The following is an 18,221-nucleotide window of genomic DNA, read 5'->3' as shown; positions in this document are numbered from 1 at the left end:
AAAATAGATGTACACTATAGGTAGAGGGGATTTACCATTAATAGAACAACTCCAAAGACAATTTGTTACCTTTTATTTTTGTATATAACTATTACATCATCTGTAGGTAACAGTTACCTTTTTGATGATCTTCAACTGTACTGTTGATCATCATTTCCTTACACAATGCATTACATTTCCCTAGTGTCAGGTCTGAATGTACCGGTGGAGTGTGTTTCTGTGGATTACAGACCGTAGCAGCCCTGTCTGTAGGATGCACTGTGTTCTGGGTATATTCATGCCATATATAGACCTGACCCCTGGCCGTCATCTGCTTGTAATCCTCAGATGTACATAAATTTCAGCTGTGCCTAAACTTTACCTCAATCTACCTTCATTTCTATTTATTTCTGTATCATGGTACACTTCATTGAACCTAATTTATATTTATTTCTGTACCATGGTTCACTTCCTGAACCTAATATAACCTGTTCCTGGCCCATATATCACCTCTATATCACCTGTATGTCATCTCACATGGACCTGGTTCTTACCTTTACATATATACCCTAGCTGAGTGGACTCTGAGCTTGCTCGAATGTGAGTCTTATGTGTGTATGATTACCTGAGCCTTACTTATTTGATTTGATGCCCACCTGTGTGTTAAGCACCAGAAAACCAATGACCGTCACTCACAAACCTGGCTGGATCCCATGCTCTGGATTCAAAAGGGGCAACTCATAAGACATACATAGCTTCATAGCTGGGATAGTTGAGAAAGCAGAAGGTTAAGGCCTTCAATCGCAATTCCCCTGTCAGATGGCAGAGGACTCTAAAAATAACAACCTGTTCTAATAAAAAAAAAAAAATCCACAATCAAAAAGTGCAAGACCATTGGCCAGTGACACAAGACCATAAGACCAGTGACACATCACTTTAATTCACAAGTACCAGATTCCAATCCTGGAGACCCACAGAATTACAGAATTTAGCAGCTTCCTGTACTCACTTGATTCAGATCATTTACACTTCATGGTGTGAGTTTGTGGTTCTCTCAGGCCTGGATATGACTCATTCAAACAAAGAAAAATGCAACAAATCCATATTGGACATGAGCTCTGGACTCATCCTCCCTAAAGGAAATGAGTGACTGTAGGCAAAAAAGTGAGTGTGTGTGTGTGTGTGTGTGTGTGTGTGTGTGTGTGTGTGTGTGTGTGTGTGTGTGTGTGTTTGTCTGTTTCTCATCCAGGATTGATTAAAGCTAAAGCTGTGGAAAACAGGAGGATAACCAGTATGACTTAGTTTTAGTTATTTATCATGTTCTACTTGATGTTATTTAACATTTTATCATGTACATTGTTGTTTTGTCCCCTGTGTTCCATCTGGGCATCTCTTACCTCTGACATAAAGATTAGCCGGAGCGGAGTATCGTGTCCCGGCGCTGTTTGTTGCCACACACTCATATTTTCCCTGATCTGATTCCTCGCTGTTCTCTATCTGCAGCGCACCTGAAAACAAAACAGCATGTTACTCAAACACAGGCACATTGCTATTAAACAACACCCCAGTCATGCCCTGACTTGAGTTTTGACACATCGGAGTTGGATTCATGGGTAGAGGTCGCAAGTCTGTGTGGGTATTCTTCAAATAAAAGCAGCCAGCTCTCAATCTAAAGAGTGTCTTTACAGAGTTCCGCTGCACACTAAAAAGTCTGGCAGGTCTGTATTATGCTGGAGGCTGTTCCAACATGTCTGCGTTGTTGCGTGGATCCGTCTTGCTTAAGGACAAAGACACCAGCAGCCTTGTTTGCAAAGGACATAAATTTCTGCCAACATGTAAAGATAAGCTGTACCTGCAGTGATATAATCATCACTTTTTGTCCTTTTTAAAGTCCCAGAGAACCAGTGAATAATTGGTAACTTTCAATTGTCTGTGTCTAAGAATATAAATATGTTCTATACTTGAAAAGTCTATGTAAAAAAAGAGAACAAAAGCTAAAGGGTCAGCAAAAGCTAACCCCACTAGATACTGTATGAGTCAGAAATACACCCTGGATGGAATACCACATACACACTTGCATTAACACCTAGAAGCAATTTATATTCTACCTACTTAGGATGTGAGAGGAAACCAAAGAGAGCCCTAGGAGACCCATATGGACATGAATAGAACAAAACAAACACTACTCAGAGAATAACATGAGCTCAGGATCGAATCAGGAGCTTTAAGCGCTCTCTACTTTGCCTACATGTCACCAATTGGCACAAATAGGGTTAAATAATCCTGATTCTATGCACATACTCAGTTCTAATTACTTCTATTTCAGTAGCACAACAGGCAGGTAGTCCTAATGTCAATCAAGTGCCCATATTAGAATATTAGGCATGCATGGACAGTTCAGATGTGTCACCAAGCTCTGTGTCACACTTGTATTTATGAAATACTAAATGATTTTAATTTTACATATGTATTCCCGGGGACTTTAAAAACCAGTGAAGTGTGTACAGCAACTATTAATAAAGTTCATATTCGGTTATATAGAGCAATTTCTCAGTGATCTAATCATCCAAATACAAAGTACAGTGTGAAGATAGTACAGAGTGGAGTGATAGTAGCTGACAACCAGGATACCTTGATATTCAGCTATACGATGATACTTTAGTGTAACACTAGCCACCTAGTTGTACTTGCTGTAGTAGCATACTATATTAGAATCACTTGCTATTTATACTTCAATACCAAAAGACTACAGTGTTAGTAGCTATTTGCAATGCTAGCTAAACCATGGCTATTTCGATATTGCAATAGAATATGAATAGGACAGCATGTGTGATTTCTTGCAAGGGCTGATGTTTATGACATCTGGGCAGACTGGCTAGCAATGTATTTGGATAAATCTTTGGATCTTTTCTTTTTGCTTTCATTTCACAACACATATGAATAAAAGATGTACACAATGTTTAATTGTGACAAACGGTTAGTCCTGTGAAATACATGTGATGTTTCAGTGTAGTGACGATGTGGAACTGCAACACACATCATGCTGATGGAAGCACAGATATTAAAAGAAGCCGTGTTTTGGTGTTGGATTTCAGAATCACTTCCTGAAATGCAATGCAGGCTGGTTATAAGTAACCACATCAACAAATTAAAACAGAATTGAAGGATTGTGGGTCTACAGAGACTTGAGCATTGATTAACGAGTTTAATTTATTAACATCTTAATATCAGTCTCTCAATTTGACTTTCTTGCAGACATCTAGGTCTCTGATGAACACTTAAGTACACACACCCACATACTGTACACATCCACACATTTTCTCTCAAAGCAGTTTTTTCTCTTACCATACAGTAGCCTTTCTTGATATAATTCCCTGTCACTTGTTCCCTTACCTCCCATTACTCTTTCCATCTAGGATTTTAGTTTTTGACTCTCTGCAGTAAACAGATACAGACATCAACCTTCTGAATCTTTGAAAAACTGATGGCTGATATTAAGTCTTCTTAAAGCAGAACTGATTCTCTCTGTTTCTCTCTCTCTCTCTCTCTCTCTCTCTCTCTCTCTCTCTCTCTCTCTCTCTCTCTCTCTCTCTCTCGCAAGCATATTGAATCACCTGACTGGATCTTGAAAGAATCATCAGATGGGATAACAGTCTAAATGCACTACTAATGACTATTTACACACTGAGCACAAAGACATGACAGTGATGATCAGGACATTAGACTAAGTGAAATCTCAAAATTTTCATTGACTATTTGAATCAGTTTTGCTGTTTCACCTCCATTTTCCTTATATCCTTTTCACTCATTGAGTATTGCTGGGATCCCTTCACACACTGACCATCACACAGAAATGAAATTGAATTGAAAATAAGGTAAGGTCACTTTTGTTCTGGAGATGTTTTTCGGCTCACTGACCCAAAAGGGAGATATTCTTCTGATTCAGAAATAAATGTGGAATGTGGGGTTAAATTTGAGCCACACATCCTGCACCTAACACCCAGTTCAAGTTTAAGTTCTAGGACAGTAAGTGGATTAGCCTTAACTGACTGTGTCTCTGTAAAGTGAATCTGACTGAGTCAGTATCGGGTGTTAGATGTTACAGCAAACAATGCTGTGAGATAGAAGCATACAGTGTTACTATATGAATAAAGCATACAGTGTAAAATCTTTTTCTGTAATAAGGTCTTGGTAGTGCACTCAGTCTTTCAGCCTTCTTCATGTGATATTTCTGAAGTAAATAAATCAGGCAGATGATCGAAGCCTTCATGCACTGAAATGTAGGATCAGAGAGAAAGAGAGACAAAAGCAGTGAGAAAGAGAGAGAGAAACAGACTGACGGACAGACAGAAGCAATGGTAGACTCTGTGGTGAGCGGAGAAGGCGAGGATGTGCTCAAATGTTTTGTGTTTCCAGCATTCTTACCTCTGATTGGTGTACCACCTGGTAAGGTAATATAAATGCAAATCAGATTAGAGAAAGAAAATTAGTACAGCAAAAAAGAGACGAACAGAAAAAGAGGAAATTTGCGATACATTTCCAAGTCTGCATAAGTCCTCTGTGTGTGTGTGTGTGTGTGTGTGTCTGTGTGTGTGTGTGTGTCTGTGTGTGTGTGTCTGTGTGCTTGAGCTGGGACTTTTTGTCCCATTATGCTTAACTCCACACTCTGATCCAATCCATATTCTCATTCAGCTCTAATGTGGTTTTTACATTTTGGTGGCCCTACTGCTGCATCAGACACACACACACACACACACACACACACACACACACACACACACACACACACACACACACACACACACACACACACACACACACAGAACACAGACACATAGACACACACACAGACACACACACAGACACACACACAGACACACACATAGACACACACATAGACACACACACACACACACACACACACACACACACACACACACACACACACACACACACACACACACACACACACATGATGCAACATAGAGAAAGGAATCTCCCTCACTGCACTATAATCACACGACTGTAAGAACCAACACTCTTTCATGCTGTTTGATGTAAAAGCATTTGACCAGAATGTTGTTGTGCTTTATTGCTTGCATTTTCTTACTTTTAATTAGGATGCTTACATTATCTTACATTCAAACAGCACTGTGAATTCATTTTTACTAAGAACTTTCTTCATGAATGGCCCATTATTGTGGTATTTAGACCATAAGAAACGATGTATTTTACGATTGCTCAAAATTCATGGAGCAAGGCATAGTTGCTAATTATATGGTGTAACCCACTGAGCTTCAGTTTGCCGTCAAGGCAATTAAAGTGCAATTTTAGTTCCATGGAGGCTTTTTTTTAACCTACAAAAAAATCTCTATCTATAGAAAATCTCTCTCTCTCTCTCTCTCTCTCTCTCTCTCTCTCTCTCTCTCTCTCTCTCTCTCTCTCTCTCTCTTCCCCTCTCTGTCTGTTCTAAAGGCTTTAGGTACTGTATATTGTGCAAATGTTTTAGGCAGGTAAGAAAAAGCTAATTTGTTGCAAAGGTAAGAATGTTTTTATTAATTTTTTTATCATAAACAAAATGGAGAGTAAATGAACAGAAAAGAAATCCAAATCATATCAATATTTGGTGTGACCAGCCTTTGCCTGCACAACAACATCAATTCTTCTACGTAAACTTGCTACAGTTTTTGAAGGAACTCAGCAGGTAGGTTGTTTCGAACATCTTTGGAGAGCTAACCGCAGATGTGCTGTGGATGTATATATCCTTCTGTCTCTTCATGAAATTGCAAACAGACTTGATAATACTGAGATCAGGGCTCTGTGGGGGCCGAACCATTACCTCCAGGACACCTTGTTCTTCTCTACAGATGGTCCTATATGACATTGGCTCCATTAGTCCTGACCAAATGTCCAATTCCATCTGCAGAAATGCAGCCGTAAACTTTCAAGGAACCTCCACCATGATTCAGTGTTGCCTGCAGACTCTCCTTGTTGAACCACTCTCCAGCCCTCTGACAAACAACCTGCCTCCTTCTACAGCTAAATATTTAGAGTATTTCAATTTCTGACTCAGAGCATCTGCTGTCATTTTTCTGCTCCCCAGTTCCTATGTTTTCTTGCATAGTTGATACACTTAGCCTTGTTTCCACATCAGAGGAAAATCTTTTTGACCACATTTTTTCCATAAACAGACTTCTGTTCAGAATTCTCTAGAAAGTAGATGAGTGTACCTGGGTCGCACTGGTTTTTGCAACTTCCTTGCTGATGACAGTGTTGGATATCTTCTGATGTCAAAGGGAAGGAAGCATGATGTGTCTTTCATCTGCTGCATTAAGTTTCCTTTGCCTACCACTACGCAGTCCTCGTGTTGCCTACAGTCTTCATGTTGTCTACAGTCCTTGTGTTGTCTGTTCCTTGTTCAAAATAGCTTAAACAGCACACCCTGAATCCCTAGTCTGCTTGGAACTCTTTGCCTGGGAGAGACCTTGCTGATGCAGTAGAACTAGCTTGTGTCTTGTTGCTGTGCTCAGTCTTGCCATGGTGTATGTCCTGTGACTTGAAACTGTCTTCCACAACCTCAACATAGAAGCAGAGTTTAGTTTAAGTGTTAAGCTACTACACAGCTGTTTCTGTTTCAGTTAATGACTGCGTTTTAACAGCATATGAAATTGATGATCATAAGCACCTACTTGGTATAATTGGTTAATTATACACCTGACACTGATCCTACAAAATCCCTGATTTTTTGCAAGTGTACAAAGTGTGCAAGATGCTGATTTGAAGCCGAACAATAGTCACATCAAATATTGATTTGATTTAGATTTTTCTTTTGCTAACTCGTTTAACTATATGTATTTATTTATTTATTTTTTTCACGTTTATCACACTTTAATGTTTCAGATCATCAAACAAATTGAAATATTAGTCAAAGATAAGACAAGTAAACACAAAATGCACGTTTTAAATGAAGGTTTTTATTGTTAAGGGAAAACCAAATCCAAACCCAAAGTGGCCGGCCGACCAAAATAACCCCATGAACTCAGCGACGACTCATCTAAGATGTCACAAAAGACCCCACAACAACATCCAAAGAACTGCAGGCCCCTGCATGGCAGAATTCCAAGACAAAAGACGCTGCTGAGCTAAAAGGACATTAAGGCTCCTCTCAGATTTGCCAAAAAACATCTTGATGATCCCCAAAACTTGGAAAACACACTGTGGACTGACGAGACAAAAATGTAACTTTTTGGAAGGTGTGTGTCCCATTATAGTACATCTGGCATGAAAGTAACACGGAAAAAATGTCAAATAAATAACATCATACCAACGTTAAAATTTGGTGGTGGTAGTGTGATGGTCTGGGGCTGTTTTGCTGCTTCAGGACCTGGAAGACTTGCTGTGATAAATGGAACCATGAATTCTGCTGTCTATCAAAAAATGCTGAAGGAAAATGTGTGGCCATCTGTTTGTGACCTCAAGCTGAAGCGAACTTGGGTTCTGCAGCAGGACAATTATCCAAAAGTCCTCATCTGAATGGCTGAAGAAAAACAAAATGAAGACTTTGGAGTGGCCTAATCAAAGTCCTGACCTGAATCCTATTGACATGCTGTGGCATGACCTTAAAAAAAACTCCGATGTGGCTGAATTTCAACAATTCTGCAAAGATGAGTGGACCAAAATTCCTCCACAGTGCTGTAACAGACTTATTGTTATCACAAACTCTTGATTGCAGTTCTTGCTGCTAAGGGTGGCCCAACCAGTTATTAGGTTTAGGGGCAAACACTTTTTCACATAGGGCCATGTAGGTTTGGATTTTGTTTTCCCTTCATAATAAAAACCTTCATTGTTGTGTTTACTTGTGTTATCTTTGAGTAATATTTGAATTTGTTTGATGATCTGAAACATTAAAGTGAGACAAACATGCAAAAAAAAAAAAATCAGGAAGGGGCCAACACTTTTTTCATACCATTGTATATTTGAAAGCATTATTTCTTAATAGCAGTTCTTCACATCTTTCTAAAACCTTTGCACGGTAAATCCATTGTTGTAGAACCGATATTAAAGCCACCAAGAATTTGCTCAGTAAGAAAAATGTGTGTTCAAATCTCAATAAAAGCAACTGGTTTTGTTTGACTGGGTCCTTGAGCAAGCTAATTCAGCCAAATGTACTGGGTTATGTGTTATTTTGTATTATAAAAGCTATTCAAATGTTTTGCATATATGCAAATATGTTTTATGATTGTTTTGCAGCTGTAACCCCGACTGTCAGTTCGTTACTGTAAAATCTACAGTAATGTTTGAATTTTATAGAGCATGGCACGACCCAGACGAGCACAGCCAATTTTGCTCCCTTGTTCTGCTGACCACAGATGGCTGTGATGAGTTCATACAATGTAGAATCACTCAAAAAATGAGACCATTGTAATAAACAAGGTTATGTTAAAAATGGTCACCATATAAACAGTCTAGTATTTCATTTTACAGCCTCTGGCTATGTGCAAATTTTTGCACAGTCACAGTAAATATTCAGTAACTATGATATATTTTAACTGTTCACTTTCTTGAAGAAATAAGGTGAAATGTTACTAAAGTGAAATATTGCTTTCTTTTATTCTCACTCGCTTCTTCATCTATACTTTATGTCTCTCATTTTAATGTTGGTCTGCTGTGTCTCTCTAAAATTTTACCCATGTCTTTTAAAGAATATCACACATCTGCTGGGCAGTAAACGAGTTGTTGATCGACATACATATATATACATACATACATACATATGCAACACACACACCCACAAACACAGTTATAGCATTATTATAATATTTAGAACAGATATTATTTCAATATTTAAAGTCTAATCTCTACTTGATGTTATTCCCATTCACTAAAGTACCCGTTTCAACGTATTAACAAGGATTGTGGTGTTCCTTAATTGTGTGCTTTTTAATAACAACACTACAGTCACATCTTTTCTCAGGTAATAGATACGAGCTACATAAGTTTTCCTTGTGGTTAAGCTCTTGTAGTCTGGAAGGTGAAATTTTAGTACCTTCTAAGTGGCTGTAAGTGTGTTTCCATTTCAATACCAATACTGTATATAGTGTCACAACAGCTGTGTGCGAACTAGAAAAGGTTTCGTGTTCATCTAAGGACCAGCATAAGATTTCACCGTTGTAATGGACCGTTCAGTAATAAGGATCATCTCATGATGAGTACAGCATTGTTTCAGTGTTTAATCACTGATGGAGTGAAAACAGTTCTCTGTAGTGCACTCAGACTTTCAGAAGAGTCAAGCTAGAGGCTAACCTAGTTAATGATCTCTGTGAACTTTCCATCGATAGAGGTCATGTTGTCTGTAGAGAGTGACCTATCAACTAATTGCAATCTGCTCAAGTGATTGAGGGGAAATGAAGCGGATGTTCACGTGATCAGCCAGAAAGAAGCTGGTCTTTAAATACTGTGTAAATGTGCGTTAGAGGGGAAAATGCCTAGAAATGTAAGAGTGTATTTCCTGCTGAATAATCAGGATTTTCCTCTGTCAATATACTGTATATACCTTAAATGCTATCATTTTGGGAGTATTTAAATTAATAAACAAACAATGAGTTCAAAGTTGATGAGTTTCCAAGTGAAATGTTCATTACATGCCCGTGTTTTACATACTGTAACAAGCCAATTTGACCTGCTACACTACGGAGGATTCTAAGAGTCTATGCATTATTACTTTTTTGTGTTCTCATTATCTTGACATAACAAAAGTTGTTTTGTCCTGATAGCGACTTAATTTTCTCATGATCTCTGCATAAGAACATGTTTTAGAGGCAGTAAAAGGCGCAGTAAACCAGCATCATTGATGATCGCATGTGCTTTTACTTTGATCAGTAATCATGTGATTTATAACTTCCACATAAGGGTCTGACACTTAAGAAGGAGGGTGTGATGACAATATAGTGACCCTACTGCTGTTAATATAGCCGCTATTTCTAATAGCACAGTTTAAATAACCACACGTGCATTGTAGGGATGGCTTTTAGATACTTAGCATAATAAATGCACGACAAAACTTTTGGGTACATGCAGAGATCATGAGAAAATCAATTCATTATCACTACCAAACAAGATAGTAATGCATGGCCTCTTAGGACTTCCATAAGAAACTGATAAGAAAACAGACCTATTTTTTGTCATGGATTCTACATATACATTACATGCAGATCAAGACACAGAAGGGTTTCAAACAATTAAAAGCAGATACCTCAAGAAGAGCATCAAATAACTCTTGCAAGTTCTATGAGACCTGATACTTTAAGCAAATGTCAACAGATGACATCATACATGTGTTTCATGTTTAAATGGTTGTGTTTGTGTGTGTGTGTGTGTGTGTGTGTGTGTGTGTGTGTGTGTGTGTGTGTGTGTGTGTGTGTGTGTTTGTGTGTGTTTTGATGATTCTCATACCTGAGCGCAGCTGTTTAATTCGCCCATTACTGCCGTTGATGTCGACAGGGAGAAAATCTTTAAACCAGAAGATTTCAGGGTCAGGATTCCCGCTTGCTGCACACAGTATGGTGGCTGTGCGAGTCCTCTCCACCACCTTCAACTGAGGACCCATGTCTATAGTGGGGAAACCATGTGGGATCTGGTCCTCTACACACACAAAAACACACAGTGTTAACAGTCTGTATAGCTTATAGATGATATTCATTTTCTGTACTACTTATCCTACACAGGACCCTGGGGAGCGCAAGGCACACATGAAACCTCCACACTCAGGTCAGAGGTGGGAAACCATATATTATTGAAACCGAAGCAGTCACATGCATTAGTTTATTATAATAGTAAATATATAACTTTACTATTACAAATGAGTTACACTAATCAAGCATCTTCATCATCTAAAAATGTGAATAAAGAATATGAGCCAATGTGGTTATTTTGGTTTGTTTTTCACTTTATTGATTACAAAGGTTTAGGTTAGGTAGGGTTAGTAACACAAGTAAGTTGGCTTAGTAAGAAACACATTTGTGTGTGTGTGTGTGTGTGTGTGTGTGTGTGTGTGTGTGTGTGTGTGTGTGTGTGTGTGTGTGTGTGTGTGTGTGTGTGTGTGTGTGTGTGTGAAAAGCAAACAGAAGCAATCTCAAGGTGTGTTATCAGTCTCTCTCTGACAGCCGATAGTGTGGGAAACACTGGCCGGGTGTAAATTGAGCTTAGTGAGAACAGAACAAAAGAATTTATGCCTTGGTAGTGTGTTTAACACAAACACACACCACATACGCTGATGAATGTGCTCTAATGACTGAACTGGAACTGGGCACTAATGTTCTTAGTGTGTTGATGTCACTGCATGTTAAATGACTGAAATGCATCTTACTGCTTTCACAAATAAATCCTGCTCTGAAATTTACCGCTGTGCTTCAGACACACAAGTTGATGACTACGCTGTAAATAAAAAAAAGGATCTAATACATAAAAGGGATGTATTTATACATTAGTTTGTACCCCTGTTGTTCTACGTGAAAAATGTAAAAAAAAACAAAAAAAAAAAAACAAACAAAAAAAAGCTCCTGTCTCTCATGATTTGAAAAGCTGTCAGAAATATAACACATACTGTACAGTATGTCAAGAAGAATAAGAGAAACCATAAACTGATGGAAGCACATTCAGGTTATTTATACACAAATATCTCTTCAAGAACTAACCACCGCTTAATGTCTTATACTGTTTCATGCTGTATAACATATATCGGTGTATGCAAACATATAGGTGTCTGTGTCTGTCTGTCATTTTCTTTGTGTCTGTTAGGAACACATTATCCGTTCCCTGTGTGGCATGAGCTATATAAAGGTGCTGATGCAATGGCTCTGCTGTGTGAGCATGTGTGTATGACCTCCGTGTAAGGGCACTGTAATGATGTAATAGCATTTGATGGGTGGGGTTGACACCAGGTGTGCATAGAGACTGAATGTTAGTATGTAACCTGAGTGTACTGTTACAGACGGCTTCAATAAACTGTCTGCTTCTCACACTTCACAATTGTCTCAGTTCTAAAGCCAAGTGTAGGAGGCTTAAGGGATGTAGGGAGGACCCTTCATGTACACAATGAAGCCAGAGGAATTGGAGGACCCTAATCTCTCTTTGTCTTTTACTATGTCTCTCTCTCTCTCTCTCTCTCTCTCTCTCTCTCTCTCTCTCTCTCTCTCTCTCTCTCTCTCTCTCTCTCTAATGGAGGTAGTATAGCATCTATCTATAGAGAGAGAGAGAGAGAGAGAGAGAGAGAGAGAGAGAGAGAGAGAGAGAGAGAGAGAGAGAGAGAGAGAGAGAAAATGGCCTCAGTATCATACATAGCTCAGATTTTCTCAAACTTGGCTGCCTTTCAAATACCTTTCAAATGTTAAGCACTGTTCCTAAAAAGACAATGTGAGCAGTTGGGTTAAATATTAAACAGGAGCTACAGGATACAGTTACATCCTAAGAAAGACAACTAAACAAACCCCAAAAGGTTCACACTGTTTCACCACTGTTTCTTGCTTATTCCTCTTTCCATCAGTTTCCATTCAGATATATATTTTTCTGATATGCCATGCTCAATGAAAGCTGCAGTTTGTTTAGTTACATATCAGTGAAAAAAACCCACTCCTTCACTGTTGAACTTAACATATGGAACAGCCAAATGGGTCATTTAGAGTTGTATTAATATTTTTATTTTTACAGTTTAAGATTTTTATTGACTCTGACTTTAATTACATCAGTGCATAATGTAGTTTATTATTAGTTTTATCATTTAGAGCACAGCAGCTTGTGTGGACATACATTTAAGGCTTCAGTGGATATTTTGCATTTATTACATTATAATATTTACAGCAGTTGCAGTTTGCCTGTTTTTCTTTTCCTGTATGCTAGATGTACTTCAGAATTTCCCTTAGAAAAAAAACTATCAATAGCTGACCTACAAAGGAGAGAAACCTTTTTATAATGTCATAGATTTTGATTTTTATAATAATGCAATTTGTCTAGATTTTTTTGTCAATATTTGGTATATTAATAAATGTGGAGACTTTTAATTTGGAATGCCAAGAGACCAAAATCTCCACTCATACAGGACATACATCATGGTTACAAAAAGCTTTTCTAAAATGCTCACTGATAATATACAATGTTGTTTCCCCATGTAAACAATATAAGATTCAATATTTATGCTATATAACACAGTCTAGGCTTGCAGTTAAACCAGTATATGAACTATGCATATTAGCTGAATAAAAAATATGACATATGGCAAATAGCGCCTTTGTTATAGATAAAATAATTAAGTCTTTTGTATTTAGTATGTAGTGAAGAAGCATATTTATGTCAAAGTCAGGTGATGTACAGTATCTAGTGGAATTGGATTTAAATGTCACACCTCTTTGTCAGTGCTGTGTCTATTTCAGTGTTGTGAATTACATTATCACCATAAAAACAGCAATAGTGCTCAAATGCAAAAAACGTGGCCTTGGGCCTAGCAGAACAGCATCAACACTGGCGTTAACCAACAGATAATTACCTGTCTGTATGTTAACATAATCATGTACAAATCACATGCTCAACATGACCACTATGAACATTATAATAGTTATAAAATGCTGGCCTTTAAATTTTAACCCACTCCTGCCATTATGCAAATGTTATGTCTCAATAGACCAACATGACTCTGTGCAACACTTACAGTCTGGAAAAAGAAGAAGAAGGCGACAGAGGACATTTGATGTGAATTGAAAATGGCACAGTGGAGTAAAAGATGAAAGGTTTTCTTCTCTGTAATGTTCAACTGTATATATATATATATATACATACACACACACACACACACACACACACACACACACCCCTACACATACACACACACACACACACACACACACACACACACACACAAACAGTTGAGTCTGAACTGCCAGGTGCTGATAGCTGAGTAAAAATTTCAGAACAAGGAGACATAGAGAAAAAGCATAAGAGAATACGAGAAAAAGACAAGAGAGAGAGAGAGAGAGAGAAAGAGAAAGTGAGAATCAAATTAAATGAAACAGTTTAAATGAAGGATGGTTCTTTCTATCTGATTCTTTACCTGTGGGTCTCTGCCTTCTGATAACTCGAGCATCAATTGGTATGGTAGTCAAATAACTAACTTTGCAGTCACTTTATACACTTTATTAATATAAACATGTTTTTATAAACACTTTCTGTGGAATGAAATGCTTTTCAAAAAGATGGAGACCTGTAAACCCCTTAGAAACCCCGAGCTAAAACTGAACATGTCACAGACAAGCGTTATTGCCTATCACGGTCCATTATGCAAATGCAGCCATGTACGCTTGTGGGTGTTTCTCATTAGCATATTCATAGAATCGTGATTTATTGATGATGGTGAAACTGGAGGTGCTTCTGTACATTGTTCTGTTGTCTACTTCCATGCTTTTGTGAATTTGCAGACACATGTTTTTGTGCATTTGCTCCATTATGTAAGTTATTTAATACAGGTGTTCAAAATGATATCTGGGTGACATTATAGCTCAGGGTCCACAAGTGTACACTTTCCCACCGTAATCAGATCTGGATGGATGACAGTCCTGAAAAAACTCCTCAGGGAACAACTTCTAATGGAAAGCCACAACTGATCATGTACCTTACATTCAAGGATATTTGCTGATAACAGTATTTATTAGCATACAGTATTTATAAGCTTATAACCATGCTAAGTCATGCTAGCACAGGATTAGCTGTTTTTTTGTTGAGACAGATGGCGTTTAGGAAATTGGGGATTTATTCTCCCACCCTGCATTGTAATCTGTTTCTCTGAGTCACAGGGAACAAGGGACGGAAGACACGGATGTGACACCGTTACGGCATGCCATCCACCTTTCTGAATGCTACGGAGAAAAGAGCTGAGTGTGGGAGGCCTCACGCTTCACTTCTGCTGGGAATGAAACACGACGTTCCTGCTGTCAGGTCGCAACGCTGCCTCACCTGAACACACTTTCGCACACACTCACTTACACTGCTGAGTTTCAGGCTGCTGAGTTAAATACAAAGCGACAGTTTGCATCCATCTACTTTTATGCAAATGGAAAAAGTTGTGTACAATAAAGTCTTTGCAGATAAACTGAAGGTGTAATAAAGGCTGATGCAAACAGATTGTCCGGAAGAAATGATGCCTTTAGCAAATGTCTGTTTTGGTTGCTCTCTCTTCAGCTGTGTGTGTTGCTCTTTTAGATTTATATTTCTTTTGACATCATTGCTGTGTGACTCTTATACATATGCATATTAGACATGAGGGGCTGTACTGTATATACTAGCAGATGAATACATGTGGAAACCTGACCGTCACATCCATATTTGAGTCTCCCGAAAATGTTTCCTCCAGGTTATAAGCACATAATTGTGTACGATGTCAGTGTATGATGTAGAATGAAAGTTTCAGTGTACTGAAACTAAAAGGCCCAACCTGTTCCTGCATGACAATGTATCTGTGCACAAAGCAAGGCTCATAAGACACAGATTTCTAAGATTGGCCTAGTATAACTTAAGTGAGCTACAGTACATAAGGCACTGACCTCATCGATCCATCGAACCTCAGTGAAGTGAATAGCCTAAGAAGCAAAAATAATAGTAGTGCAACCCCTATTTAAACAGACAGACAGAGAGAGAGAGAGAGAGAGAGAGAGAGAGAGAGAGAGAGAGAGAGAGAGAGAGAGAGAGAGCACAGTTTATAGGGTTTACAACATGCACTTACTCCTTAACAAACATTCAGCTGAAAAGTAATTGGTGAAAACACACACACATAAACATAAAACTGTATAATTTAGGTTACCTCTAGCAAGTGAGTATTTGGTTAGGCGTGTGTGATGCAGTGTGACAAGCTCAGCATGTACTGTTATTAGATTTACAGTAAGAGGACAGGTTATTAAGTACAAGGTTCTGTAGTCAGAAACATTTCAAGTGTGCACTGCAAGTACGCACTGACACTCCTCCGGTTCTAGTCAATGTTTTTTTAATCGGCTCGATGAACTGAGCTGATGAGCTTTTAGTGACTTCCAGAGTTAAGAGTCAACACACACACACACACACACACACACACACACACACACACACACACACACACACACACACACACACACACACACACACACAAATACAAATGTAGACACACCAAGTGTCAGCTACAGTTTCACACTCCATCTAACCCACAATAGTGGGAGAATTCTCTCTAATAGCCCTTAATACACCCCAGGCTGATCCCTCATGCACTTTCACACACACACACACACACACACACACACACACACACACACACACACACACACACACACACACACACACACACACACACACACACACACACTCTGACAGGTGACTAAAGACTTCAGCAGACTATCATCTACAGCTCAAGAGTTTCCCATGGAGCCTGCAGCTGCTGGTGTGTGTTGCATGACGTAGGACTCACATTGCATTCTTACAAGTTTTACATGCACAGTGTTTACAGATGTACAGCTTCATGCTCTGAGAGATGATGCCATGTTCTTCCAAAGTCTCGTTCCAGATGGACAAACTGCGTTATACTCATTCTACACAATCAAATGGAAAGTTGCATGTAGGACATCATGGCTAAGGATTGTATGTTGCTTTCCTTCCTTTTAATCTCATGTGGAATGAAGTCTATTTGGAAAATGACACATATTCCTAACTTTCTGTAATCATGTTTAAAATATGTATTGGAGTGACTAATGAACAGACGGAAAGAGAAAAAGATACACACTACACGGTAGTTGAGCTGCATTAATTAATGTACAGAGAAAGAAAGAAAGAAAGAAAGAAAGAAAGAAAGAAAGAAAGAAAGAAAGAAAGAAAGAAAGAAAGAAAGAAAAGGAAACTACATTTCAGTCAGCCCTAGGCTTTGGCTTGTCTGCCAGCTACACCCTGACCCCCTGAATGAGGACTGATTCCCATCCCTGTGAGCAGTGAACAATTAGCATGGCTAAAGAAAAATGAGAAACTGATCCGGGATTAACAAATAGTTTTCATTCCCTGTGAAATGTCAGAGCCACAAACACTGCACAAGCACAAGTGGAATAGGGGATTAGTCCTCATGTTTCCTCAAACATTGCCACAGAATGTGATTTGAGGCTAAGCTATCATGTAACCTGAAATCCTGTGTTTTCATAGTACCGACATGTAAATGAGATGAAGAGCGAGAGAGAGAGAGAGAGAGAGAGAGAGAGAGAGAGAGAGAGAGAGAGAGAGAGAGAGATTAAAAACAAAATGGCAGAAAAGCTGCTATCAGGAAAAGTTTTTTATTGCCACATTTTTAGTTCCATAAACAACCTTTCAGTGGGTGACAGACCATTCTTTTTGCTGTCACAATTAGCATAGAGATCATTTTCATTTTCTGCACAATGATAGCATTAAGAGTGACTATCATTTCTTTTAGTTTTGTTTCAAAATCCATTATTCATAATCTTTCTCAGTTAAACAATGTGCTTCTACTGCATCACACCAAAGTACCAAGCGAAAGGAAACAAAAGTGTTTATGGTGTTTACCTTATGTGTCATTTCTCAATACTATATATTTGTCTATATGTAAATATAGGAATATTCTGGGAAGAAAACAAAGTGTAACATCGCCATCTGCACCGTCCTCCTCGAACCGACAGATAGGACCGTCCCCCGATTATTGAGCCACTCGACCCCCAGTCACTTCTGTGTACACAGAACTTTAAAGCCACGCTCACACCATCATCAGCACAAAGTCAGTTCATCTGCGATTCCAAGCCATTTGTTTCTATAGTGTTTAGCCATTGTGTATTCAAACCCTTTGCTTCGTTCTCTTGTCTCGCTTTTTGGATTACTCTCTTGGATTAGTCTGCGGTTCACTGTGTTTGAACTTTTGCTATTTGTTTACTATGCTGTCTCTTGCCTACTGTTTTGGATTGTTTGCCCTGTGTTTGTTTCCGATTAAAATTCACACATGGATTCTACTCATTCCGCCTGCTCGTTACACAAAGACTGAGAGTGTGAGAGAGAGAGATGCATGGACGGATGGATGGATGGAGGGATGGATGGATGGGTAGATGGATGGATTGGGAAGTCTGGGCGTCCCTGCTTAGACTGCTGCCCCCGCGACCCGGCCCCGGATAAGTGGTAGAAAATGGATGGATGGATGGATGGATGAATTTTACACACATCATCTTTTAAAAAGTGAGGTACCACACACT

The 18,221-nt window shown here is 38.8% G+C and overlaps 1 protein-coding gene across 9 annotated transcripts in view; it reads right to left on the bottom strand.

Annotated features, from left to right (window-relative positions):
* The window catches only part of ptprfa (protein tyrosine phosphatase receptor type Fa), a 196,265-nt gene that overhangs the window by 68,748 nt on the left and 109,296 nt on the right, over positions 1-18,221 (bottom strand). For 5 of the 9 annotated variants that reach the window (XM_047813426.1, XM_047813427.1, XM_047813434.1 and 2 more), the window contains exons 5-6: positions 10,432-10,620; positions 1,377-1,487 (exon numbers count right to left, since the gene is read on the bottom strand). In XM_047813426.1, coding sequence (XP_047669382.1) covers positions 1,377-1,487; positions 10,432-10,620 — 300 coding nt within the window. Of the gene's footprint in view, positions 1-1,376; positions 1,488-4,404; positions 4,423-10,431; positions 10,621-18,221 lie in introns of all 9 variants that reach the window. The other 4 variants (XM_027146418.2, XM_047813428.1, XM_047813432.1 and 1 more) reach the window with 1 other exon arrangement.

Source organism: Tachysurus fulvidraco, chromosome 5 (assembly GCF_022655615.1).
Source record: "Tachysurus fulvidraco isolate hzauxx_2018 chromosome 5, HZAU_PFXX_2.0, whole genome shotgun sequence".
Taxonomy (NCBI): domain Eukaryota; kingdom Metazoa; phylum Chordata; class Actinopteri; order Siluriformes; family Bagridae; genus Tachysurus; species Tachysurus fulvidraco.
This window is presented reverse-complemented; position numbering and strand designations above follow the sequence as displayed.